We start from the raw sequence: 23,561 nt of genomic DNA on the forward strand, positions 1-23,561 counted from the left end.
AAAGTTTAAATAGGAAGCAGTGAATGTTACAGACAACCCAAAGCGCAGTGACAAAAAGAGATCCCAAAGCAAACCCAGAGCCATCCCTTTCCCACCTGAGGGTACACCCGAGACCCTCAGGGCTCCTTCTTCCCCCTCCCTCTGCTGGGCTAGTCTCAGCTGGCCAGGCCTGAGACTGCCCATCCCCCTGTGGCCTTGGGCCTAGCCAGGCCCAAAGCCCCCAGTTACCGGCTGACGGAAGAGGAAGAAAAGAGAGCATGTTAGACCCCGCACTGGATCTTATAGTGGTGCAAAGAATTATGGTAGGAAATACAATTTCCTGTGTCCATCCCTCTGGGCTGGACTTCTAGACACAGGAAGTGAACACATCAGGGGGCACCCAGCTCAAACTGCAACATGCCACCCCTTATTTCATACCATAATCTTTGCACCTAAATACATCATCAAATCAGAAATCTTCTGATGACATGTCCGGCGAAGTCCACATCTTCATCTGGGCATCCACTCAACCAGTCTCTCATTCAGGCTCAAGTGTCAGTCCATTCCAGTCCTTCTCCTCTCATCCAACGGAACCTCCCACAATGCAGAGGTTCTCTTCTGTGGTGCAAGCTCCTCATGGATCCGTTGGACATCCTGGTCACCTGGAAAGAACCTCACAACTTCTCAACCCAACCTTCATTCCCATCTGTATTTACTCAGCGGCATATTTCCACCCCTGGGGCAAGTCAGCCAGAACAATCAGGCTCTGCTGCTTCTCCACCCCTCCAGGAAAATAGCACACTGAGCCTCTCTCAACACCACACGGACCTATCCCAAGCCCAGTGCTGACCGCTTTCAGCCGCGGCCCGAGGCTCCACAGATGCATGCCACAGGTACACCGCCCCTCCACTGGGCGTTCGCGTACCGCAGATGTGGCAGCTCCAAGTACACAGCCCCACCCCGGGAGGGGGAGGGGCTGCTCCACAACCTACTGAGAAGAAGGGAGGTGGAGCCCGGTGCTAGGCGCCATTTTCGGAACTCGTCCGAAAAAATCGGGGAAGAGAACAGGGCCGGCCCCGCCGCCGCCCGAGCGCACGGCCCGGGCGGCCACCGCCGCTCGGAGCGCAGGGCTCGGCCCTCAGCCGCCGCAGCCCGAGCATAGAGCAGGGCTCCAGCCACCTCTACCGCCGCGGTGCAGAATCAAAATCGCCTCCACCCCTCGGGCATTCAAACGGCTCCTCCAGAGAAAGCCATAAACGCGTCCCCAGGGCCCTTGAGAACAGCTTTCGAACTGAGTTCCCGTTGGCCCTCCTTGGGTATCGGGAGCCGGGCTCGCCCGCTCCGCCGCGGCTGGCCCTACCCCGCAGCGAGAACGGACCCGACTTTGATCTGCTTGCCACTGCCCCTTCCCCCGCTTCACCCCGCGCCGCTTCTGCCGCTCCGCAGAGAGTAAAGGTGGAGGAGGGGCAGGTCCCGCATTCTTAAGCGAAGCCCCAGTTCCGATGGTTAAGAGCCACCCCTGCTTGAAATAGCAGGAGGGGCTCCGTGCCACCAGCCACGCACCAGGTGTCCCCCGGCAATCCACGAGAACTCACACCATCGCCCCAACAACAACACTTTGAGCCCCAACTGCCAGAAAACCAGAACGACGCCCAGAACTGAATTTAAACTTTCTTGTCCTTTGCAATCCGATCCGCAAAATGCACACAATAGCAAACTCCTCTCCTGGCTGGCTCGCCAAGAATGTGCTGGGTTGAGGCAGACCCCCTCCCCACAACAACCATCCTCTGCTACCAAGAATGTGCTGGGTTGAGGCATCCCCCTCTCTCCCCACCACAGGCAGGAATAAAACACTCAGACAAACGGATTGCAAAAGTGATGAAAGTTTAAATAGAAAGCAGTGAATGTTACAGAAAACCCAAAGCGCAGTGACAAAAAGAGATCCCAAAGCAAACCCAGAGGCATCCCATTCCCACCTGAGGGTACACCCAAGACCCCCAGGGCTCCTTCTTCCCCCTCCCTCTGCTGGGCTAGTCTCAGCTGGCCAGGCCTGAGACTGCCCATCCCCCCGTGGCCTTGGGCCTAGCCAGGCCCAAAGCCAGCAGACATCTCCCCCAGTTACTGGCTGACGGAGAAGGAAGAAAACAGAAAGTGCTAGACCCCGCACTGGCTCTTATAGTGGTGCAAAGAATTATGGTAGGAAATACACACAATTTCCTGCGTCCATCCCTCCGGGCTGGACTTCTGGACACAGGAAGTGAACACAGCAGGGGGCGCCCAGCTCAAACGCAACAGGGCGGCATGGCCACAGCCAATCAGGAGGGCTGTGAGGGCAGTGCTAGCGGGTTTGGCGACGCTTGGGATGGGTCGGGAGCCCCGGAGGGCTCGCCTGCCTCAGCTGCATGCTAGGCCCGGGCCGCCCGCTCCCCCGAGAGCCGCCCCCGCCTCCCTTTCCTCCTATTCAAGCACGGTTGCGGCGGGTGTTCTTTTCCTTGGGTGAGTGTCAGGACCGGCACATGCCTTCCAAGCCGCCGTTCCTGCGTCCCCCACAGGATTCCTCCCCCAGGGCAAGGCCTGTGAGCCCGCTGAAGTGTCAAGGTCACGACTACAAAAGTTTGCTCTGAAAGAAGGGTGCAGAAAGATTTACACAGAGCCAAGGCTTTATTAAGAAAGGAGACGGTCTCTACTTCAGCCCTTTGGAATCCAGCTTTGCTGCACAGCAATTCTAGGCCGAAGAGTCCTTCACAGCCTCAGGACAGGGAAACTTCAGGAGGGGGGTGGGAGACTGCCAGGGTTAGCTTGCAGGGCCCTGGCCTGTGGTCCTGAGGAAATCTTGAACACTTCTGGCAAGGGATTCTCTGTGTGGGAACATCACCTGCTTCAGACAGGACACCAGGTACAAAGGGCAGGGCCTGAAAGAGAAGGGATCAGGGACAGTAGTACTGCCTCAAAGTGGTATGGCTAGGAAGTGGGCAACCCTGTACTCCATGGAATCACCATCTCTCTCTCCTGTCCCCATCCTCCCATTTTTGCCCCAGGTCAGCTTTTTGATAGCCCAGAGTCCCTGTAGAGCCACAGCCTATGGTCCCTCAAGGCAAGACATGGGGGCAAGCTCATCAGACACATCAGCTTGAAACAGGCTTTGCAGCTGGAGCTCCTGTGTGTGGTCAGCAGAGATTCCCACACATCCTTCTACACACCTTCCCTTCCCATCTTCAACAGAGGAGCTCTGGGAGAACTTCTGCCAGAGAGTGGCTGCCTCCTGCTTTCGGTTCAGATTCCACAAGGCCTGCACCACGTAGGAGGCAGCAGCTGGGTCACCTGCAAGACACAAAGGAGGATTCAGCCCTTAGCCCAGGAGAAGCAGGTCCCCAGCACTTCTGTGAGTTGTAGGGCATTGCAAAAGAAGCTCAGAAACCAGACAAGGGAGGTGAGCAAGGAGAGGTGGTGTAATAGGGAGGATGATGTTCCAGCTGCTTCACAGGCTCTAATTAACCCTGGGGCTGGCAGCCAAGGCAGATGGCATCAGACCTGGAGCACAGGCAGGTATGCCTCTGTCTGGACGTGGGTTGGTGTTCTTGCAGGCAGGTCTGCATCCACAAAGGGAGAGAGCTGCAGTCAGGTCTTGAACTAGCAAGTTTGACAGATCTTGGCAAAACTCACAGCCCTGCAGCACATCAGCACAGCTGGAGCACTGAACAGGGGAAATAACCCCTGGGAGCAGCTCAGCTGTGCTTGGAACATGTATGCCTCCTTGCCCCTTTACTCTGGCAGCATCTGTACCTAGCCACTGAACTACCAGGCATGGACATGCTGCTTTCAAGGATGAAACAAGCCTCCAGCTCCTCTGTCGTGGCAAAGCAGACCCTGTCTGTAAGAGTGCTGGCTTTACCAGGCTGGGGTTTGAGCAGGAAGAGGAAAAACTTCCAAGCTCTCTCAGAGCACAGGTTGTGGGCAGGGTTCTGATATACTCTTCTTGCTCTGCTTCTCCAAGGAATCATCTCAGCTCTTTGACATAGCTAGTAACCCTACTGTAATTCTTGAACTCTTATTAAGTATGGTCTGAAATATAAGACCCAAAGGAGAGTTTTTATATTAATCTGTTTTGTATTAAGCTGTTTGGAATAATTGTACATTTACCTATTGAAAATCAATGTATGGAAGCCAAAATAACAGGAACCAAGTGAATGTATGGAAACCAAGAAGCTTGATGGACAGGATGACTATATATCATGATGTGCTTCTAATTTGTGAATTGAAAGAATCACAGAATTACAGACTCATAGAACATTAGACATTGGAAGGGACCTCCAGAAATCACCAAGTCCAACCCCCCTGCCAAAGCAGGATCACCTAGGGTAGTCCACACAGGAATGCATCCAGGCAAGAATCTTGGACTTTGTATTTAGAAGCTTGAGGCCTACTTACCCTGCAGGAAGAAAGCTGTCAATTAACAATGTAATGTTTAGATGAAGGTAAATCTGTGGAACGCTTATCTAAAACAATATATAGATAAAGGAAATCAGGGCAGGGATAGGATAGGCCAACTTGTTCCTGAAGATGTGAGCAGGAGAACAGGAAAAACAACCAAAAGAGCATACATGGAGATGAAAAATGCAAATAAGATAAACACCCTCCCAAGCCCACTACCAGAAGACACTGCTGTGTGTGGAGGGGAGGAGCCAAATGTAAATGAATGAGAAACAGCATGAATATGTACTGGCTAACTGTATATTAACTCTGCAAAACTTAACTCTGCTGTGTCTAGCACTGGGCATAAACTATTGGAGAATACCTACTGAACAGTGTTAGCTGTTGATTTTTTTCTATTTCTGCCAAAGACAGAAAAGCAGCCCAGGACAAATTTGTGGCAATCCCTTCTATTACTCACCAAAATGAGACTCTTACCTGGAGAGATCTGCAAACCATGCTGGAAATCCAACAAGGCTTCCTTGTCCTTCCCTAACTCCAGGAACTGCATACCTCGCCCAATGAGAGACAACAACCTGATCTTCTGGAGCACCTCCACTTCTGGAGGGAGATTATCTGGCGGACAGACACACACATCTGGAGGCAGCATCCTCCAGGCATTCCCTCCCTTGTCCCATCAGACTGAGCCATGCTAGCAGGCAGCTAACAGGCAGCTCCAGTACCCACCACTGCCAAGCACATGGATCCAAACCCAGCCAGGCCCTGCACAGGTCCCAGCTGTGCAGTGTCCTACCTGTTGGTTCAATGCCGGACCCACAAAGCCGGACTCGCAAGAGATCACCAAGGCACCTGCAGGCAGGAGGACAGAGGAGCTCTGGTGCCACTTCTGGGCTGGGAAGCCAGCTGCAAGTTGTCAGCCCCTGCCAGCCACTGCTGCCTGCTGAGCAGGATGCCCCTTCTCCCAGTAAGGCTTTGTCACCTGCTGAATTGTGTTATGGCCTCCTTGCTCTTGCCCAGCTTGACCCATGCCCAGCCCTGGTGCAGGAATCCAGCAGCTCTCCAGGCAAGACAGCACAAACTCTCCTTCTTTTGGGACAGCCCTGGTGATGGGCACTCAGTCTGCTCCAGCATCTCCTCCAGCTGAAGTGTCCTTGGGATCAGGTCAGTTGTCCGTCTGATAACCTCCTCGCACATTGTTATGGCATCCTGGTGCCTCCCAGCCTGCTCCAAGGCAGATGCTACTTCCAGGAATACCTCAGGAATCCTGTGCAAAGCTGAGCTACCATTTAGGGGCACCTGGGGAGCAAAACCAATGACAGTACTCAGTCACAGAACTGCAGAGCACCCCACCAAGCAGGACGACTCTGTGCTTACTGGGAACCTGGAGCTTAGGCCCAGTCCCAGACACAAGAGCCTGCTGGAGGCTGCAGAAGCCATGAAGCACTACCAGCTCAGCAGAGTCAAGGTGGCAAAGCCCTACTCTTGAGTGAAGGACATCCAAAACCAGTCCAACAGAGCTGCTCTCCACAGGGAAAGGGAAGCAGTTTGTCCAAACATCAGTGGCAAGTGGTCTCTCGTGTAAACCCAACAGCAGGCATGCCACATGGCAGAGATTCCAGCTCCCACTTCCTTTCCTTAACATCTCAAACTTGACACTGAATTCTGAAGTTCAGGGGTGATGTCTGGGCTCAGGCCTTGGAATGAGGACCCAAACCCCATCTACCAAGTCACCAAGGGAGTGCTTGCACCACAACACCCACCTGCTGCTTCAGTCCCTCCTGAAGCAGGGCCAGAAGATCCAGGTAATGTTCCACTGCATCAATCACCCTGCAGCAAGGACAGGACATGTGCTGAAAGGAGCAGAGGGACTCCAAGAAGTGCCAGCAGCCATATGGAACCTGGATCACCAGCCCACAGGCTCTCCCTCTAGCACACTCACTCTGGTTGCCATATTCATGCTTTGAGCAGACCTACAAGAGCAGGACTGAATTGGATGGTTACCAGGAGCACACAACAAACTAGAGCCCAAACAAGCAGCATGTGGCAAGCAGACCAGCAGTGCTGTTACCTCCCATCCTGCAGACACCGCTGTGCCAGCAGGTACTTCACTTCAGAGGGGTGGTGATGGCAAAGGAGAGAAGCTAGAACTGGTGTGTGGACAAGAAGCTCCATTTGGATTAGGAAACACTGACCAGAGGAAGCAGCTGCTGGAGGTTTTTTCACCAAAGCCTGTGAAACAGGAACAGCAAATATGGTGAACACAGTGATGATCAAGCCACAAGCAGCTGCAGTCTCTTGCCACTTCTGGCATTTGGGGATGCATACAGATGGGCAGAAGTGCTGTGCTTCATAAGCACAGCAATGCTGTTCTCACTTGCTCCAGCACAGCTGCTTCCAGGAAAAGCAACCAGGATCACACAAGGGATAGGCAGACTCCTGATCTCCCCACAGCATCAGGAGATTTGCAAGATCACCCAGATTATCTCAGGTTTTTAGTTCAAGGTGCTCTGAGGTGTCTGGAACACTATCTCCCTTTGCAGCCACAGACCTAGTTAGACTGGATCTGGGGCCATTTGTAACAAGAGAGAGCCCTCCCCATTGCTGTGCTTGCACCTTACAGATTTCAAAGAGTTAGTTCAATGTCTACTGCTGTGACCTGCTCCTCCCAAACAGACCAAGGTTGCTTCTGCTAATGTGCACTCCCTCACAGCCACAATCTGCCTTTTAAGAGGCTTTTTTACTATTAGATGCTCCTCACCCAAACCACTAAGAATATGGACTGGGACCCAGAGGTCTTGCCACATCCAACTGCCAGCTGCTGAGCAGGAATTTTGGATCTCACTGAGCTTCTCTCTGCCCACTGCTGAAGGCAGTGGCTGAATCACTCTAATCTTTGGGAATTCCTCCAGAGTCAAACAGCCTCCTACAGGGCAGGAGTCTGCATGAAGTTCTGGGCAGGTTCTGCTGGGCAAAAATCAACTCAGAACTATGGGAAGCAGACAAACCTCATAGAGCAGAGCCAGGGCCTGCAACTCCACATCAGTCTCCCCCAGCTCATGGTACACTGTTGCTGCATGGAACAGGGCAGGAAGGCACTGGAAGTCTGTCTGGAGGGCCCGTTTCAGGTGCTGAAGGGCTGTCTGAGGCTTGCCCTAGTTAGATGGAAAGAGGTATATATTGTAAGGACATCTTGCTGCAAATCTTGACTGTTCAGTGGAATCCAGATCTATGCTCTGCTTTCCCAGTAATCCTCAAAAAGGAAGGGCAGCACATTGGCCCATGGCAACCCTCCCTGCAGTGACCCTCAGCCAAAATCCCTGGATGGATTTGCAGCTCTCCATGGAGTCTGAGGCCACAAGAGCAACTTCTGCTCAAGCCCTCACCTTCCTGCAACAGCCTAGGACCACACAAAGGTTCTAGTTTGCATTTCTCCTCTCTGGCCCATCCATTACCATTCGCTGAGCACAGCAGCCAAGGCAGGTGTAAATCTGGGCCAGGACCTTCTTGGTGCAAAATCCTTCTGCAGACTCCTGAAGGAGAGAGAGGGCAGTGGAGAAGTTCCCAGCATCCAACTCCTGCAGGCCTAGGAGAGATCCAGCATCTCAGCTCTGTGGCTCCCCTTTACACCCTACCTGGTGCCCAAGCATACATCCCTCTTCTTCCCAGTGCCACAGGGACCTGCCTGATGCCCTCCACACCCAGCAACACACAGCAGGATGGTGCCAAGCTTGTAGCTTTGGTTTGATGGTGTTTCTAGCAGAAATAATAACAGCTTCCAAGCCCAGAGATGGATGCCTTGGCCCAGAACGAAAGCACAGGTAGGAGCTGGGCAGGTCCACCACAGTGACCGCAGTGTGGATGGGTAAGCAAACACAGAATGACAGACTTTTTTTCAGCACATCTGGGACATATCCCAGCAGGATGCTTTGGGATATTAATTCAGGAATATTGATCACAAATGGCATTTTCTCTTTTTTTTTTTCAGACCTTATTTCAAGCTTCCCTTTGAAACCACTCTCTCGTGCCCACGTCCCATTCACATCCGCCACGTCCCTGCTGGAAGCGTTGTCACCACCCTAGAAGTTTTTGAGAGGTCTGTGGGCAGGAGTTTCCTGCCCTCCCTCCTTGCAGGAATGTCCTGCATCAGCCTGAGCATAGCAAGGTGGTTGGTGCTGGCTGCCCCCACAGCTGCTTGAGTTAGCAAGACAATGAGCAAAAGAAAACCACTAGTCAGAATGCAGCAGTCAGATGAGATCAATCACCTGCTCTGGCACCAGGCTACAAAGACACACAGCAGCTTTGCATGGCTCCTGCAGCACTGAAATCAGACAGGAACAGTATGCTTGCAGCAAGGCAGGTGCCAGAAGATGGAAGAAACAAAAATACTCCTAAGTAACCTGCCAGCTTTCTACAAGGTCACTGAAGGAGCCAGACACCTACCTAAAGCCACAGACAGGCAGAGGAACCCTGTGGCAGTGCACAGGAATGTTTAGCTGGGTAAAAATGCAGAGAAGCTCTTTGGATAGCAAATGGCAAAACTCAGCCCTAGAGGATCAGCCCAGGCTGAAGGAACAGCCCTAAAAACCCCAAGGGCTGTTCTTTTGGGGAAGAGAAACAAGGATGAGGGCAGAGAGATGGGGTCTGGAGACAGGAGAGCAGTGGGAAGGTGTGCTGGCCTGAGCATGCCATCCACACAAACCTTGCAGGAATGCTACTGTGGTGCAGAGTATCTCTTTCAAGTCCTCAGTTCTCTGTACAAGGGGCAGGGAGGTCTCCTCAGCAGGTAGTTTCCATGCCTTGAGCAGGGAGAGGAGTTCATTCTCTCCCTCGCTGCAGTGAGCTCTTCCCAGGTCCTGTAAATCCACAGAGAAGAGAAGACAAGGGAAGCAGGAAATACCGATTCCAAGGTACAGAGAAAGACAGGTCTCATCAAAACCTTCCACAGTGCTCTCTGTGCTGGCACCAATGTCCTACCACCTCCTCACTTCAGTGCTGACAGTCTCACTGTAGTGATGCCTGCCTGGCCCTGGGTAGCACCTCCCCACCTCAGAGCAAGGTGCATCTCCAGGGGATTCTATCAAGGAAGATCTGAGTGCTGTTGGAGGGCACCTGAAACGGTGAGACTCCTCAGCAGCCTCACAATCAACAGGGAAGGCTCCTCCACAGCCCACTGCTTGCAGCTTGCTCCCTCCAGAGGATGCAAGTCTACATGCTGTCCTGCTTCCAGCCTGCCCAACTCTCCATGGCCCTAACAGGCAGGAGATATTCTGGGGCTCATTATCACGCTCAGGGTCAGTAGGCTACGCTGGGATGCCAGGGAAAGGATCACTGGGATGACTGAGCAGCACTGATGGGTTCAGGTCCCCAAATGCCACAGCAACATTTCACAGAGTGGGGTTTATGACAAACAGTATTTATGCCAGCTCTGCCTCCTTTAGCGCACCTGCAGGCATTTATAACTACATGGATGCTCCAGTGCAGGTAACCAGGAGCTGCACAGCACCCACCCGTGCCCGGTTACCTCAGCATGGCTCAGGAGCCGGATGAGGACAGTGGTGCTGCTCAGGTGGCTGGCTGACAGCCACCATGCTGCTTGCAAGGCCCCTAGTCGATGCAGAGGTGCCTGCAGCTCCTCCACAGTTACCTCCTGCAGCACCTTCTGCCACAGCTCCTCAGTGCTAAGACCCTGCCCACAGTTCCCACAAGCCTCCAGAACTGAAAATAAACAAAAAACACAGCCATGAGACAATAGGTTGCTGCCACATAACAGATACAGTCCCAAGAAAGAAAGAAAGCCTCAAGCAAGCACAAGCTCCTTATTGCAAGGGAGGGAATGGGGTTATAGGGAGGGAATGGGGTTATAGGGAGGGAATGGGGATACAGGGCTGGCCTGGCCTCAGCAGCACAGAAACCAAGCTCTCAGAGAAGCTAACAGTGACACTCTAAGGAGACAACACATGGTTGTTGGTCCATGGTACAACTCCAGCTCTGCCCAGTCCTCCTGAGGTTACTTGCCTCCAGGCAGGCATGTGCCAACACTGCACATCCCTATCTAGCCTGCAGCCCATTTTACTGAGTTTAAGTCACAGACAGTACACCATAATTAGAATCATAGAATCAGCCAGGTTGGAAAAGACCTCAGAGATCATCAAGTCCAACCTATAAACACATCACCTCTGCATCCCATTTGCCTTTTCCCTACCTGTGCCCCCAGTGAAACCCACACCATCCCCAGCCTGAAGAAAACACTCATTTTTCTACTATCATTAAAGCTTTCTAGATTCCTGGCACCTTATGCCCTGAGAAGTCTCACTTCCATTAAAGCCTCTGTAGATGGCAACAGGCCTCTGTTGCCTGTAGATGGCAACAGGCAGATGCACATTGCCATGGTACCTCCTGCCCTTCCCAGCAGAGGTAGGTTTCCCTGCTCACAGCCCTCTGCCAGCTCCAGCCAGACACTGCACATCTCCAAAGCAGAGAGAATACTCTCCTCCTGCAGAGGAGGCCCCATACAGAGAATGATCTCCTTACCCCTGAGGAGCCCCTGGCGTATTCCTTCTGCTTCTCCTTTGACAGCAGAGTCAGACGCTCCCACAGTAAACAGCAGGAAGTTGTAGAGTATGGTAAGCTCCAGAGGCAGGGTGGGGAGAGCAGGTGGCAGCCCTGTGATCACAGTGAACCCAACAAAACCATGAAATGGCTAGGAAAAAAAATCAACAACCGTCTACAGTGAAGTGTCATTGTCCAGCTTTGTGACAGTAGAAGTGCCTCAGCAAGAATTTTGTTGTTGTTGTGAGATTTAACAGCTTGGAAACTACAGTACCTAGAAAGACAGCAGGTGTCACTTCTGCAGCTGCCAACACTGCTTTAGACATCCATTCCACAGTTACCCAGGTGCTGCAGTCCTCTAGGACCAAGACTTTTCAGCTCTCCTAAAATGCATCAATAGCCTACCTGCTTTCAATGCACATCCACCCTTTTGCACAGGTTTCTCATGCTGGTCTCTCTCCCCTTCCCTCACATCAGGCTTCCTCTAAACCACAGTTGTGGCAGAAAGCCTCTTCCCCATCTTCTCATGACAAAGTTTGCCTCACTTTCTACAGGAACCCCAAAGCTCTGCCCACATTGCCCAGCAAGGTTTGGCAGCGGTTAGGGATGGACCTTAATCCCATTGCAGGCCCAACTCAGATCAGGCTAACAAGAAAAATGTCATCCCATGTCACCCCAATGAGATACATCACAGAGTTCTGAAGAAATTGGCTGATGTGGTTGCCAGGCCACTCTCCATAACATTTCAAAGTCCTGACAGTCAGGTGAAGTCCCTGGGGACTGGAAGAAGGGCAACATTGCACCCCTCTATTAGAAGGGTAAAAAAGAGGACCCTGGAAATGACCAACCTGTCAGCCTCACCTCTGTGCCTGGGAAGACCATGGAACAGATCCTCCTGGAGCTATACTGAAACACATGGAGGATAGGGAGTTGATTCAAGACAGACAGCATGGCTTCATTGAGGGCAAGTCCTGCCTGACCAACCTATTGTCTCTCTATGATGGTGTAACTACAGTGGACAAAGGAAAACCAACAGATGCCATCTATCTGGACTTCTGTTGAAAGCCTTTGACATAGTTCCCCACAATATCCTTCTCTCTAAACTGGAGAGATGATTGCATGCAAAGAGTAGTGGTCAACAGCTCAATGTCCAGATGGGGATGGGTGACAAGTGGAGTCAACTCAGAGGTCCATAGTGGGACCAGTGCTCTTCAATATCTTCATCAATGACACAGACAATGAAACTGAGTGCACCCTCAGCAAGTCTGCAGATGATACCAAGCTGAGTGCTGTGATTAGTCTGAAGGACAGAATGCCATCCAAAGGGACCTGGAAAGACTGGAGAGGTGGGCTGAAGGGAATCTCATGTGGTTCAATAAGACAAAGTGCAAGGTCCTACACGTAGGTCAGGGCAATCCTAGATATCAATACAGGCTGAGGGATGATGAAATTGAGAACAGCCTTCCAGAAAAAAGGACTTGGGGGTGCTGGTGGATGAGAAGCTGGACATGAGCCAGGAATGTGTCCTTAGAGCCCAGAAGGCAAATCACATCCTGGGCTGCATCAAAAGCAGCATGTCCAGTGGATGGAGAGAGGTGATTCTGCCATTTTACTCTACTCTGGAAAGACCTCACCTGGAGTACTGTATCCAGCTCTGGAGCAGGTCCAGAAGAGGGCCACAAAGATGATCAGAAGGCTGAAGCACATCTCCTACAAGGGCTGACTGAGGGAGCTGAGGTTATACAGCCTGGAGAAGAGGATTCAGCCTTCCAGTGCCTGAAGGGGACTTACAAGAAGACTAGAGAGGAACCATTTACAAAGGCATGAGACAAGGGGCAATGGTTTTAAATTCGAGAAGAACAGATTTAGATTGGATGTTAGGAACAAGTTCTTTTCCATGAGGGTGGTGGAACACTGGAACAGGTTGCCCAGGCCCCATGCCTGGAGATATTCAAGGTCAGGTTCAACAAGGCTCTGAGCAACCTGATCTAGTGGAGGATGTCCCTGCTCACTGCAGGGGGGGTAGACTAGATGATTTTTGGAGGCCTTTCCCAACCTGAACCATTCTGTGGTTCACAAGTTTGTTTCCAGCACTGAGATACTGGAGCTGGGGGCCCAGTAAATATCAGTACCCCGGAACCACTGGTTCCATGCCCCTGCTTCAGGACTCAGCTGTGGGAGGGAGGATGGACTTTATAATAGATTTGAAGGGGATGGCGTTGCAGCTGGGTTTGCACCAGTGGGGAGTGTTCTAGTATTAATGAAGACCAGAAGGACTCCCACCCCACCAGGGTGGAATGGGCACGCTCTGCTCACTCCCTGCACTGCTTGTACACCAACACACGCAGCATGGGGAACACACAAGAGTTAGAAATCCATGTGCAGCCAAGGGGTTATGGTCTGGTGGCAATCACAGAGACACGGTGGGACAGCTCACGTGACTGGAGTGTGGTCATGGATGGCTATGTCCTTTTCAGGAAAGGCAGGTGAACAAAGAGAGGTGGTGGAGTTGCTCTTTACTTGAGAACAAAAGGAATGTGTTGAGTTCTCTCCAGGGCCGTCACAGGCCCTGGTTCTTAGGCCTGCTTTTAACTACCATTTTGGTTCCAAAGCCTTTCAGCTGCTGGCATCAAAAACATAAAATAAAAATTTAAAATTATCTGTTTTCAGTCAAACATTGAACCATGGCTGTCACTCAGGGGAGAAAAACAGCATCTACCCAGACAGAGCTGCTCCATCAGCACGCTGGAGTCCAGGCTGCCGGCTGCAGAGAGTGCTTCAGCCTGGCACTTGGAATAGAGGGGGAAGGAGAGGACACCTGTGTCAGGTGTGAGCAGGAGAACTTTCTCCTCAGCCTGGTGGCCAAGCTGAAGGATGAAGTGGCTGAGCTGAAGGAGGAGGTGTCTAGGCTGAGGTCAATAAGGGAAAGCGAAAGGGAGTTAGATTTGTGGAAGAAGGCTCTGCAGATCTCCCTGGCTGAGGGAAGGGTCCCTGAAAACGGGGAGGGATGGATACAGGTCCCTGCCAGGAATGGCAAGGGAAATCCATCCCAGCCCTCTCCTCCTGTTCTGCTGCCCTTGAATAATAAGTATGAGGCCCTGCAGGCTGAGGGCGGTGGGGATGAGAGGGCCGAGGAGCAGCCATCCAGAGAGGAGCCTAAGGCCAAGCCTAAGGCCAAGCAGTCCCCACCAGCTCTGACAACCAGCTCCACAAAGAAAAGGAGAAGGGTTATAGTTGTTGGGGACTCTCTCCTGGGGGGTACTGAGGGACCCATATGTTGTTCCGACCCATCCCACAGGGAGGTCTGCTCCCTACCCGGGGCACGGGTAAGGGACATTGCAAGGGGAATCCCCAGGCTGATCCATCCCTCTGACTGTTACCCTCTGCTGGTAATACAGGCTGGGAGGGATGAGATCGACAGGAAGGGCACCAGGACAATTAAGAAGGAGTTCAGGGCCCTTGGACAATTGATTGGTGGGGCAGGAGCACAAGTGGTGTTCTGCTCAGTTCCCTCAGTGGCAGGGGAGTACACTGAGAGGAATGGGAGAACCCACACCATCAACAAGTGGCTCAGGGGATGGTGCCAGTGGAAGAACTTTGGTTTCTTCGATCATGGGGCAACTTTTACTGCACCCGACCTGCTGGGTCCTGTTGGGGTGCATTTATCTAGAAGGGGCAAGAGAGTCCTAGCACTGGAGTTGGCAGGGCTCATTAGGAGGGCTTTAAACTAGGTCTGAAGGGGGTGGGTGACGATATCGGTCCCTCTGCAAAGGAAAGAGTAGGGCACAAGGTAGGGTCAGTTGAGAGGTCGAGAGCCCAGCTGCAGTGCATGTACACCAATGCACGCAGCCTGGGCAATAAGCAAGAGGAGCTGGAGGTCCTAATCCACCAGGGCAACTATGATATAGTCACCATCCCAGAAACGTGGTGGGACAACAGGCACGATTGGAGTGCTACACTGGGGGGCTACAGGCTCTTTGTATATTAGGGAGACACTTTCTGCCTCAGAACTTGAGGTGGAAGATGAGGGAATTGAGAGCCTGTGGGTTAAAATCAGAGGGCAGCCCAACAAATCTGACATCCTGGTTGGAGTCTGTTATAGACCACCCAACCAGGATGAGGAGGCTGATGAATTATTCTACAAACAACTGGAGGCTGTCTCAAGATCATCAGACCTTGTCCTTGTGGGTGACTTCAAGCTGCCAGATATCTGCTGGGAACTCAATTCAGCAGAGAGAAGGCAGTCCAGAAGATTCCTGGAGCGGATGGAGGACTGCTTCCTGACGCAGCTGTTAAGCGAGCCTACCGGGGACAGGCTCTGCTTGACTTGCTGCTCTCCAATAGGGAAGGGCTGGTGGGAGATGTGACCATGGGAGGCTGCCTAGGGTGCAGTGACCACGAGATAGTGAAGTTTTCAACATGCAGGGAGATAGGGAGGAGCACCAACAGAACCTTCACCTTGGACTTCCGGAGGGCAAACTTCAGCCTCTTTAAGAAACTTATTTGTAAAGTTCCCTGGGTACCAACCCTCATGAACCAAGGGGTCCAGGAGGGTTGGACCTACTTCAAACAGGAGCTCTTGAAGGCACAGGAACTGGCGGTCCCCATGTGCCGAAAGATGAGCCGGCGGGGAAGGCGACCGGCCTGGATGAGCAAGCAGCTCCTGGAGGAGTTAAGGGGAAAAAAGAGGCTGTATCACCTTTGGAAGGAGGGGAAGGCTTCTCGAGGTATGTTCAAGGAAGTGGTCAGATTATGTAGGAATAAAATTAGAGAGGCAAAGGCCCAGTTGGAACTGAAACTGGCCACCTCTGTGAAAGATAATAAAAAGCAATTTTACAAATATATCAACACTAAAAAGAAGGGCAAGAAGAACCTGCACTCCTTACTGGACCTGGAGGGGAACATGGTGACCAAAGACAAGGAAAAGGCTGAGGTCCTGAATGCCTTCTTTGCCTGGATGTTTAACAGCAAGGTAGGAGTCCAGGATGAGTGGCCTCCTGAGCTGGGTAATAGGGTCGGGGAGCAGTGTGATGCCCCGGAAATCCATGAGGCATTAGTTCAGGACCTGCTGAGCCACTTGGACTCTCACAAGTCCATGGGACCGGATGGGATCCATCCTAGGGTGCTGAGAGAGCTGGCAGATGAGCTGGCCAAGCTGCTCTCCATCATTTTCCTCCAGTCCTGGCTCACTGGAGAGGTGCCAGATGACTGGAAGCTGGCCAATGTGGTCCCCATCCACAAGAAGGGATGGATGGAGGAACCTGGAAACTCCAGGCCAGTCAGCCTGACCTCAGTGCCAGGGGAAGTGATGGAGCAGATTATCCTGGCGGCAATAACTGCGCACCTGAAGGATGGCCAAGGGCTCAGGCCCAGCCAGCATGGGTTTAGGAAGGGCAGGTCCTGCCTCACCAACCTGATCTCCTTCTATGATCAGGTGACTGCCTGGTGGATGTGGGGAGGCCTGTGGATGTAGTCTACCTGGACTTCAGCAAGGCCTTTGACACCGTCCCCCACAGTAAACTGCTGGCTAAGCTGACAGCTCGTGGCTTGGACAGCAGCACTCTGTGCTGGGTTAGGAACTGGCTGGAGGGCCGAGCCCAGAGCGTGGTGGTGAATGGTGCCACATCCAGCTGGCAGCCAGTCACTAGTGGCGTCCCCCAGGGATCAGTACTGGGCCTCATCCTGTTCAATATCTTCATTAATGATCTGGATGAGGGGATTGAGTCAGTCATCAGTAAATTTGCAGATGACACCAAGCTGGAGGCAGGTGTTGGTCTGTTAGAGGGTAGAAGGGCTCTGCAGAGGGACCTTGGCAGGCTGGACAGATGGGCAGAGTCCAACATGATGGCATTCAACGAGTCCAAGTGCCAGGTGCTGCACTTTGGCCACAACAACCCCATGCAGTGCTACAGGTAGGAGTCAGAGTGGCTGGAGAGCAGCCAGGCAGAGAGGGACCTGGGGGTACTGGTTGACAGCTGGCTGAATATGAGCCAGCAGCATGCCCAGGTGGCCAAGAAGGCCAATGGCATGCTGGTATGCATCAAGAATAGTGTGGCCAGCAGGAGCAGGGAGGTCATTCTGCCCCTGGACTCAGCGCTGGTTAGGCCACACCTTGAGTCCTGTGTCCAGTTCTGGGCGCCTCAGTTTAAGGGCAGTGAGACTCTTTAACGTGTCCAGAGAAGGGCAACAAGGCTTGGGAGAGGCCTTGAGCACAAGCCCTATGAGGAGAGGCTGAGGGAGCTGGGATTGTTTAGCCTGGAGAAGAGGAGGCTCAGGGGAGACCTCATTGCTGCCTACAACTACCTGAAGGGTGGTTGTAGCCAGAAGGGGGTTGGTCTCTTCTCCCAGCACCAGAACAAGAGAACACAGTCTCAAGCTGTGCCAGGGGAGGTTTAGACTCAAGGTGAGGAGAAAGTTCTTCACAGAGAGTTGTTAGCCATTGGAATGGGCTGCCCAGGGAGGTGGTGGAGTCACCGTCCCTGTAGGTGTTCAAGAGGGGATTGGATGTGGCATGGCACTGGGTGCCATGGTCTAGTTATGAGGTCTGTGGTGACAGGTGGGACTCGAAGATCTTTGAGGTCTCTTCCAACCTTTGTGATACTGTGATACCCAGATAACTGCTGGAAGCCCTACTCAGCCAGCCAGCTACAGTCCAGGAGGTTCCTCCAGTGCTTCGATGACAACTTCTTGATGCAAATGGTAGATGAGCCAACTAGGAGAGGAGCACTGCTGGATCTTATACTTACTAACAAGGAGGGTCTGGTTGAAGCAGTAAAGGTTGATGAGTGCCCTCATTAATGTTTATAAATACATGAAGGGCAATTGACAGGAGGATGGAGCCAGGCTCCAGTGATGTCCAGCAACAGCACAAAGGGGAATGGGTACAAGATGGAGCATAGGAGGTTCCATGTGAACATAAGGAAGAACTTTTTCACTGTGAGGGTGACAGAACACTGGAACAGGCTGCCTAGAGGAGTTGTGGAGTCTCCTGTCTCTGGAGACATTCAAAACCCACATGGATGCCTATCTATGTGACCTGCTCTATGTGGTCCTGCTCTAGCAGGGTAGTTGGACTGAATGATCTCTCGAGGTCCCTTCCAACCCCTAACACTCTGATTCTATGAAGGTACAGCACAGGCAGGGTGGCCTAGGCTGCCACTCACCCCTCATCCTCAGGAGGAGTTCGCCGAAGCCATCTCGCTGCTCTCGCACTTCCCGCGCCGCAACTTCGCCGTGGCCCGAGCACCGCGCTGCCTGCAAGGGAAATAGTCACCCACTGGCTTGGCCCCCAGCGGCGCCATTCCCCAGGCAACCCTACCGGAGAGTGCACGGCCGTGGACAGGACAGCTCGGGAAACGGGGAGAAGCGGGAAGGAACGAGGGGGAGTAGAAGGGGAAGGAGAGAGGGAAGGAGAAGACTCATCGCACCTGCCAGCGGCCGGCCAGAGCCTGGTTCTCGGCAGCCCAAGCCTGCAGGCAGCCCGGCTCTGAATGCTCCCCGCGCCGCCGCTTCATAGCCGCCGCCATCAGCTGCCCCGCGCGCCTCTCCCCTCCCGCCGCTGTCCTGCCGATTGGCCGCCGCCCGCAGAGTCGGCGCTGCCATTGGTGGCCGAGACACAGCGGAAGCGACGGTCGTCAACACAACAGCCAATCGTGGCGAGAGGGAGCGGAGTGGGCGGCTGCACGGCCAGAGAGACGGTGGCCAGGAAAGACCAAACGTCAGCGCGAAGAGAGGCAGCCGCCCCAGAGGACACTGGAACGGGGACGCATGGAGGTCTCACCGAGCGGGGCGAGACCAGCGGCGCGAAAAAGGAGACAAGCACCACCTATCGTGGATCTCACCGTTTTATATGCACACAACTGTTTCGCGGACGCCCGGAGCCCCGTAGCACCCGAGGACAATAAATCATCCCCCCGCCCCCGATTCATTAATTAGTCACTAAGGAAGCCAGTCCTCCCCGGCCAGACGAGGGGGCGCGGCGGTAGGCCAGCACGGCACTGCCCACAAAGATGGCAGGAGCTTGAAGGTGAAGCGGTCAGTCAGCTACAAGTGTTACCAACTTGCCTCCTGTGGGGCGGGGAAGCTGGAAGAAATAAAGGCTCTACTTGGTAGCAGAGACTCAAGGATCGCCTCCACCTTCCAGGTGCTGCTGCTGAATGGAAGCAAAAGCATTAACAGACAGATACATAGAGATACCCAGGAAAGCGTAGCACCACGCTGCATGCAGAGCTCCCAAATTGCTTTCCAGAACTGGGTCCATCCCCTTTTTTTTTTTTAATCCCAAAATGGGGTACTGAGGCACAGAGAGGTTAATAACAAAAAAATATACCAGCAATTTCGCTCCAAACCAAACTGAGGTCAGGGGAGAAGGCAGGACTCCCCCGGCCTCTGCCCTGCAGGGCAGGGAGACACACACACCCCGAGTACGTGGCGTAAATAAGCAGTCCAAAGTGTTGATTAAAGAACAGAGAGAGAAGAGATGGAGAAAAGGGCATGGTAGCAGATACACCAAGCCCTGACCTTCCCCCAGGAGTGCCATCTACAGCACTGGTCACATAAACCAGAATGGGGAGATCAGCCACAAACTTTCATAGCAATGGCAGCTTTTAGTCACCATTTCTCAAGGAGCACAAATATGATAGAACTCCACCCCTACCCTATGCCAGGACTGTAAGACACACCTTCCAGCACAGGAAGTTTCCCAGTGGGGCTCTCTCTCCCTGCCCAGAATGACAAGAGTGCTAGGTAGGAGGCTTGCCACAACTCACAACACATGCAGAAGCCCAAAATGCAGCAGCTTTGTGGAGTGCAGGATGGAAACCACTCCACTGACAATGACACATCCCTGCCACACATGGACCAGAAACAACCTTGCTTGGGCCACTCGCTATAAGAAAGACATTGAGCATGTCCAAAGAAGAGCAATGAAGTCTGCAAAGGCTCTGGCTGCAGGAACTGGGGCTGTTAACTCTGGGGACAGGGAACACCTTATCACTCTGCACAACAACCTGAAAGGAGCCTGTACGGAGTTGGCTCTTGATCTCGTCTCCCAAGTACCTAGTGACTGGACAAGACAAAATGGCCTCAAGTTGCACCAGCAGAAGTTTAGGTTGCACATCAGGAAAAATTTCTTCATCGGAAGGACTGAAACAGGCTGCCTAGGGAAGTGTTGGAGTCATCCTTCCTGAAGGTATTTAAAACATGCGTAGATGTGGTGCTTTCAGACTCAGTTTAGTGGTGGACTTCACCATGCTGCACTAACAGCTGGACTTGGTAATCTTAGAGGTCTTTTCCAGCCTAAATGATTCTGTGATTCCATAATTCTGTTCCAGAAGAGACTAAACAGGCTTGGGCAACAATCTCAGTGGAGCAATGCAGGGCAGAGCCTGCTCCCCAGCATGCTAGGTTACCCAAAGCCTCGGTCTGGACCAGGGGGCACCTTCCTCTGAATACTGCTTAAGAGTTTTAAATCAGCAAACAGCCATATCTGCTTTAGAATTAGCAGCATGTCCTGCTCCCAAGGTCATTAAGCCTTGAACCAACAGCAAGTGTGCCCTTCCCAGCACACTCAGGAGAATGGCAGACAATCAGCTTGTGGGCAGCTGGTGAAGGCTGACAAAGACTGCAAGAGTCAGTGAAAGAAAATGAGAGCATTTCCAGTCCTCACAAATCTTGTCTTCTTGAATCTGAATTCTTTGGTGTCGTAGCCAGTCTGCCTTCGCCAAGCAGCTAGCACTCCATGGCGTTTACTTTCTGGGACACAAGGTGACACTGTCCATGGAGCAGCTGTACTAACAGCTTTGTTACTACAAGTTTTGGTTAGTCTCCAGCAAGCATGCACTTGTGGTGCTGCAGCTTTGCTATCCTCTCTGCTCTGCCCTGGCCTCCTGGAGCTGTGAAGTGACAGCCTTATCAGGAAGACAGAAGGCAATATGGAGGGATAAGAAGAGCACTCAACAGGCACAGGGAGGTTTAGCAGCATTATGGTGACAGCTGAAAGAAGAACTAGGCCCAGAGATGGGAGAGAAGGAAGCCCAGGGGCCTGGGTAGCAGCTGCAGGGACATCAGGGGCCAGTTCAACAGCGTTAGTGACCATAAGGATTTCTACCAGCATAAGCATTTGGGCAACAAGGTCGTGACCAGGTTAGAGAGTTACAAAAAGACCTGTTTGGGCTCCAGCTTTGGGGTTATATAGACTAACCTCACATTCAGTGAAAATTCACTAGGTAGCTGCTCTGTCTTCTTCCTCCTCTCCACACTGGTCCACCCTCACCCACTGGCATGCCCACCTCAGCACCAAGAACCACATGGCCACAAAGGAGTGACAGTATACTGCAAATAACCCATCTACAAAGGTGGGACTGCTTGAGCCCACCTAATCATGGGCTGATGCATTCCTGCCCTGCTCACACTTCCCCTACTGCATGCTGTATCCCCTTGCCTTGCACTAGCATTGTTGTGTGTGCATCCATGTGGTGAAGCAGCCCAGGGAGTCACACCAGCTACTGTGTGAAATTAAGCAGGACAGGCCCAGGGCAGAAAAGGTGCAAGGCTGAGGTTGTTCAGCCTGGAGAATAGAAGGTTTTAGGGAGATCTTATTGCTGCTTTCCAGTACTTAAAGGGGCCTACAAGAATAGAATAGAATAAACCAGGTTGGAAAATAGCTTTGAGATCATCGAGTCCAACCTATCATCCAACACCATCTAATCAACTGGAGAAGATGGGGAGGGACTCTTTACCAGGGAGTGCAGTGACAAGACAAGGAGCAATGGTTTCAAACTGAAAGAGGATAGACATAGATTAATTACTTGGAATAAATTCTTCCCCATGAGGGTGGCAAGACAATGGAATGGATTGCCCAGAGAAGCTGTGGATGCCCTCTCATTGGAAGTGTTCAAGCCCCAGCTGGATCAGGCTTTGAGTGACCGCAGCAGGGGGCTTGGAACAAAATGATCCCTTCCAACCCAAACAGTTCTCTCAGTCTGTGAGCTGGGAGAGTACAGCCAGCAGATCAGGAGGAGGCCAGACAATGGAAATCCAAAATTGGAGCACTTTTAAGTCTGCCTGGAATTGCAGCCTACCACCTGAGCATGCAAGTCTTCTGGAGGACTGCAGCTTCCCTGATGCCGGTTTGAAAGGTAACACAGCAGAGAGGGAGCAGCCCCAAAGGTTCCTAGAGTGTGTGGAGGATAACTTTCTGACACAGCTGGTAAGGGAGACAGCTAGGGAAGGTGCCCTGCTGGACCTGGTGTTTGTGAATGGAGGAGGACTGCTGGGTGATGTAACAGCTGGAGACCATCTGGGACACAGCAATTGATAAGAGTTCTCTGTTGTTGGAGAAGTAAAGAGTTGCCAGCTGTTGAGTTCCAGCAGGCAGTCTTTGGCCTGCTTCAGAGACTGCTTAACAGTCTCTAGGAAGGCAGTCCCAGAGGGCCAAGGAGCCCAGGAAGGCTGCACATACTTCAGAGACGAAGTCTCAAAAGAGGCAGGAAGAGGCCATCCCCATGTACTGAAAAATGAGTCAGCAGGGTCAAAGGCCAGCCTGGTAGAATAGAGAGATCTGATTGCAACTCAGGGGAAAATTGAGAGTTTATGGTCTGTAGAAGAAGGGGCAGGCCACTCAAAAAGGACTACAGAGTTGTTGTAAGGCTATACAAGGAGAAAATTAGAAGTGCCAAAGCCCAACTGGAAATTAATTTGACTGGAGAACAGGAAATGAACCTAATGAGGTTCAACAAGGATAAGTGCAGAGTCCTGCACCTGGGAAGGAATAACAAACTGCACCAGTACAGGTTAGGAAGTGATCTGCTGGAGAGCAGCCCCATGGAGAAGGACCTGGGAGAACTGGTGGACAAGAAGTTACCCATGGGACAGCAATGTGTCCTTGTGGCCAAGAGGGCCAATGGTACCCTGGGGTGCATTAAGAGTGTGTCCAGCAGATTGAGGGAGATTCTCCTCCCCCTCCACTCTGTCCTAGTGAAGCCCCATTTGGAATACTGCATCCAGTTCTGGATTCCCCAGTTCAGGAGGGGCAGGGATCTACTTGACAGAGTCCAACAGAGTGCTATGAGGATGATTAAGGGACTGGAGCACTGCTGTATGAGGAAAGGCTGGGAGACCTGGGGCTGTTTAGTCTGGAGAAGACTGAGAGGGGAACTAATAAATGTATATAAATATATGAGGGCTGGGTGTCAAGAAGGAAGGACCAGCCTCTTCTCACTTGCACTGTGATAGAACATGGGGCAATGGATGTAAACTACAGCACAGGAAGTTCCCAACATGATGAGAAACTTCTTTACTGAAAGGATCACAGGGCACTGGAAGAGGCTGCCGAGAGAGGTTGTGGAGTCTCCTTCTCTGGATACTTTCAAGACCCATCTGGATGTGTTCCTGTGTGACCTGTGCTACATTCTATGGTTCTGCTCTGGCACAAGGGGTGGACTCAAAGATGTCCAGAGGTCCCTTCCAACCCCTAACATCCTGTGATCCTGTGAAATGCTTCTACAAATATATTAGCAACAGAAAGAGGACTAAGGAAAATCTGTCTTTTGTTGGAGGTAAGGGGGAACATCATGGTTAAGGATAAGGGAAAGGCTGAGGTA

The 23,561-nt window shown here is 52.3% G+C and overlaps 1 protein-coding gene across 1 annotated transcript; it reads right to left on the reverse strand.

Moving 5' to 3' along the window:
* Window positions 1–2,762: 2,762 nt before the first annotated feature.
* Window positions 2,763–18,473, reverse strand: FANCG (FA complementation group G). The gene is made up of 14 exons (XM_054178801.1): window positions 18,387–18,473; window positions 18,123–18,213; window positions 10,942–11,073; window positions 9,932–10,125; window positions 9,110–9,263; window positions 7,863–7,993; window positions 7,416–7,562; window positions 6,479–6,639; window positions 6,171–6,237; window positions 5,390–5,706; window positions 5,204–5,259; window positions 4,888–5,025; window positions 3,180–3,300; window positions 2,763–2,891 (listed from the first exon to the last, which is right to left on the reverse strand). Exons 1-14 carry the CDS (start codon window positions 18,471–18,473, stop codon window positions 2,774–2,776), a joined length of 1,914 nt encoding a protein of 637 aa, XP_054034776.1. The 3' UTR covers window positions 2,763–2,773.
* Between the last annotated feature and the right edge of the window lie 5,088 nt (window positions 18,474–23,561).

This window comes from Dryobates pubescens, chromosome Z (genome assembly GCF_014839835.1).
Source record: "Dryobates pubescens isolate bDryPub1 chromosome Z, bDryPub1.pri, whole genome shotgun sequence".
Classification (NCBI taxonomy): Eukaryota; Metazoa; Chordata; class Aves; order Piciformes; family Picidae; genus Dryobates; species Dryobates pubescens.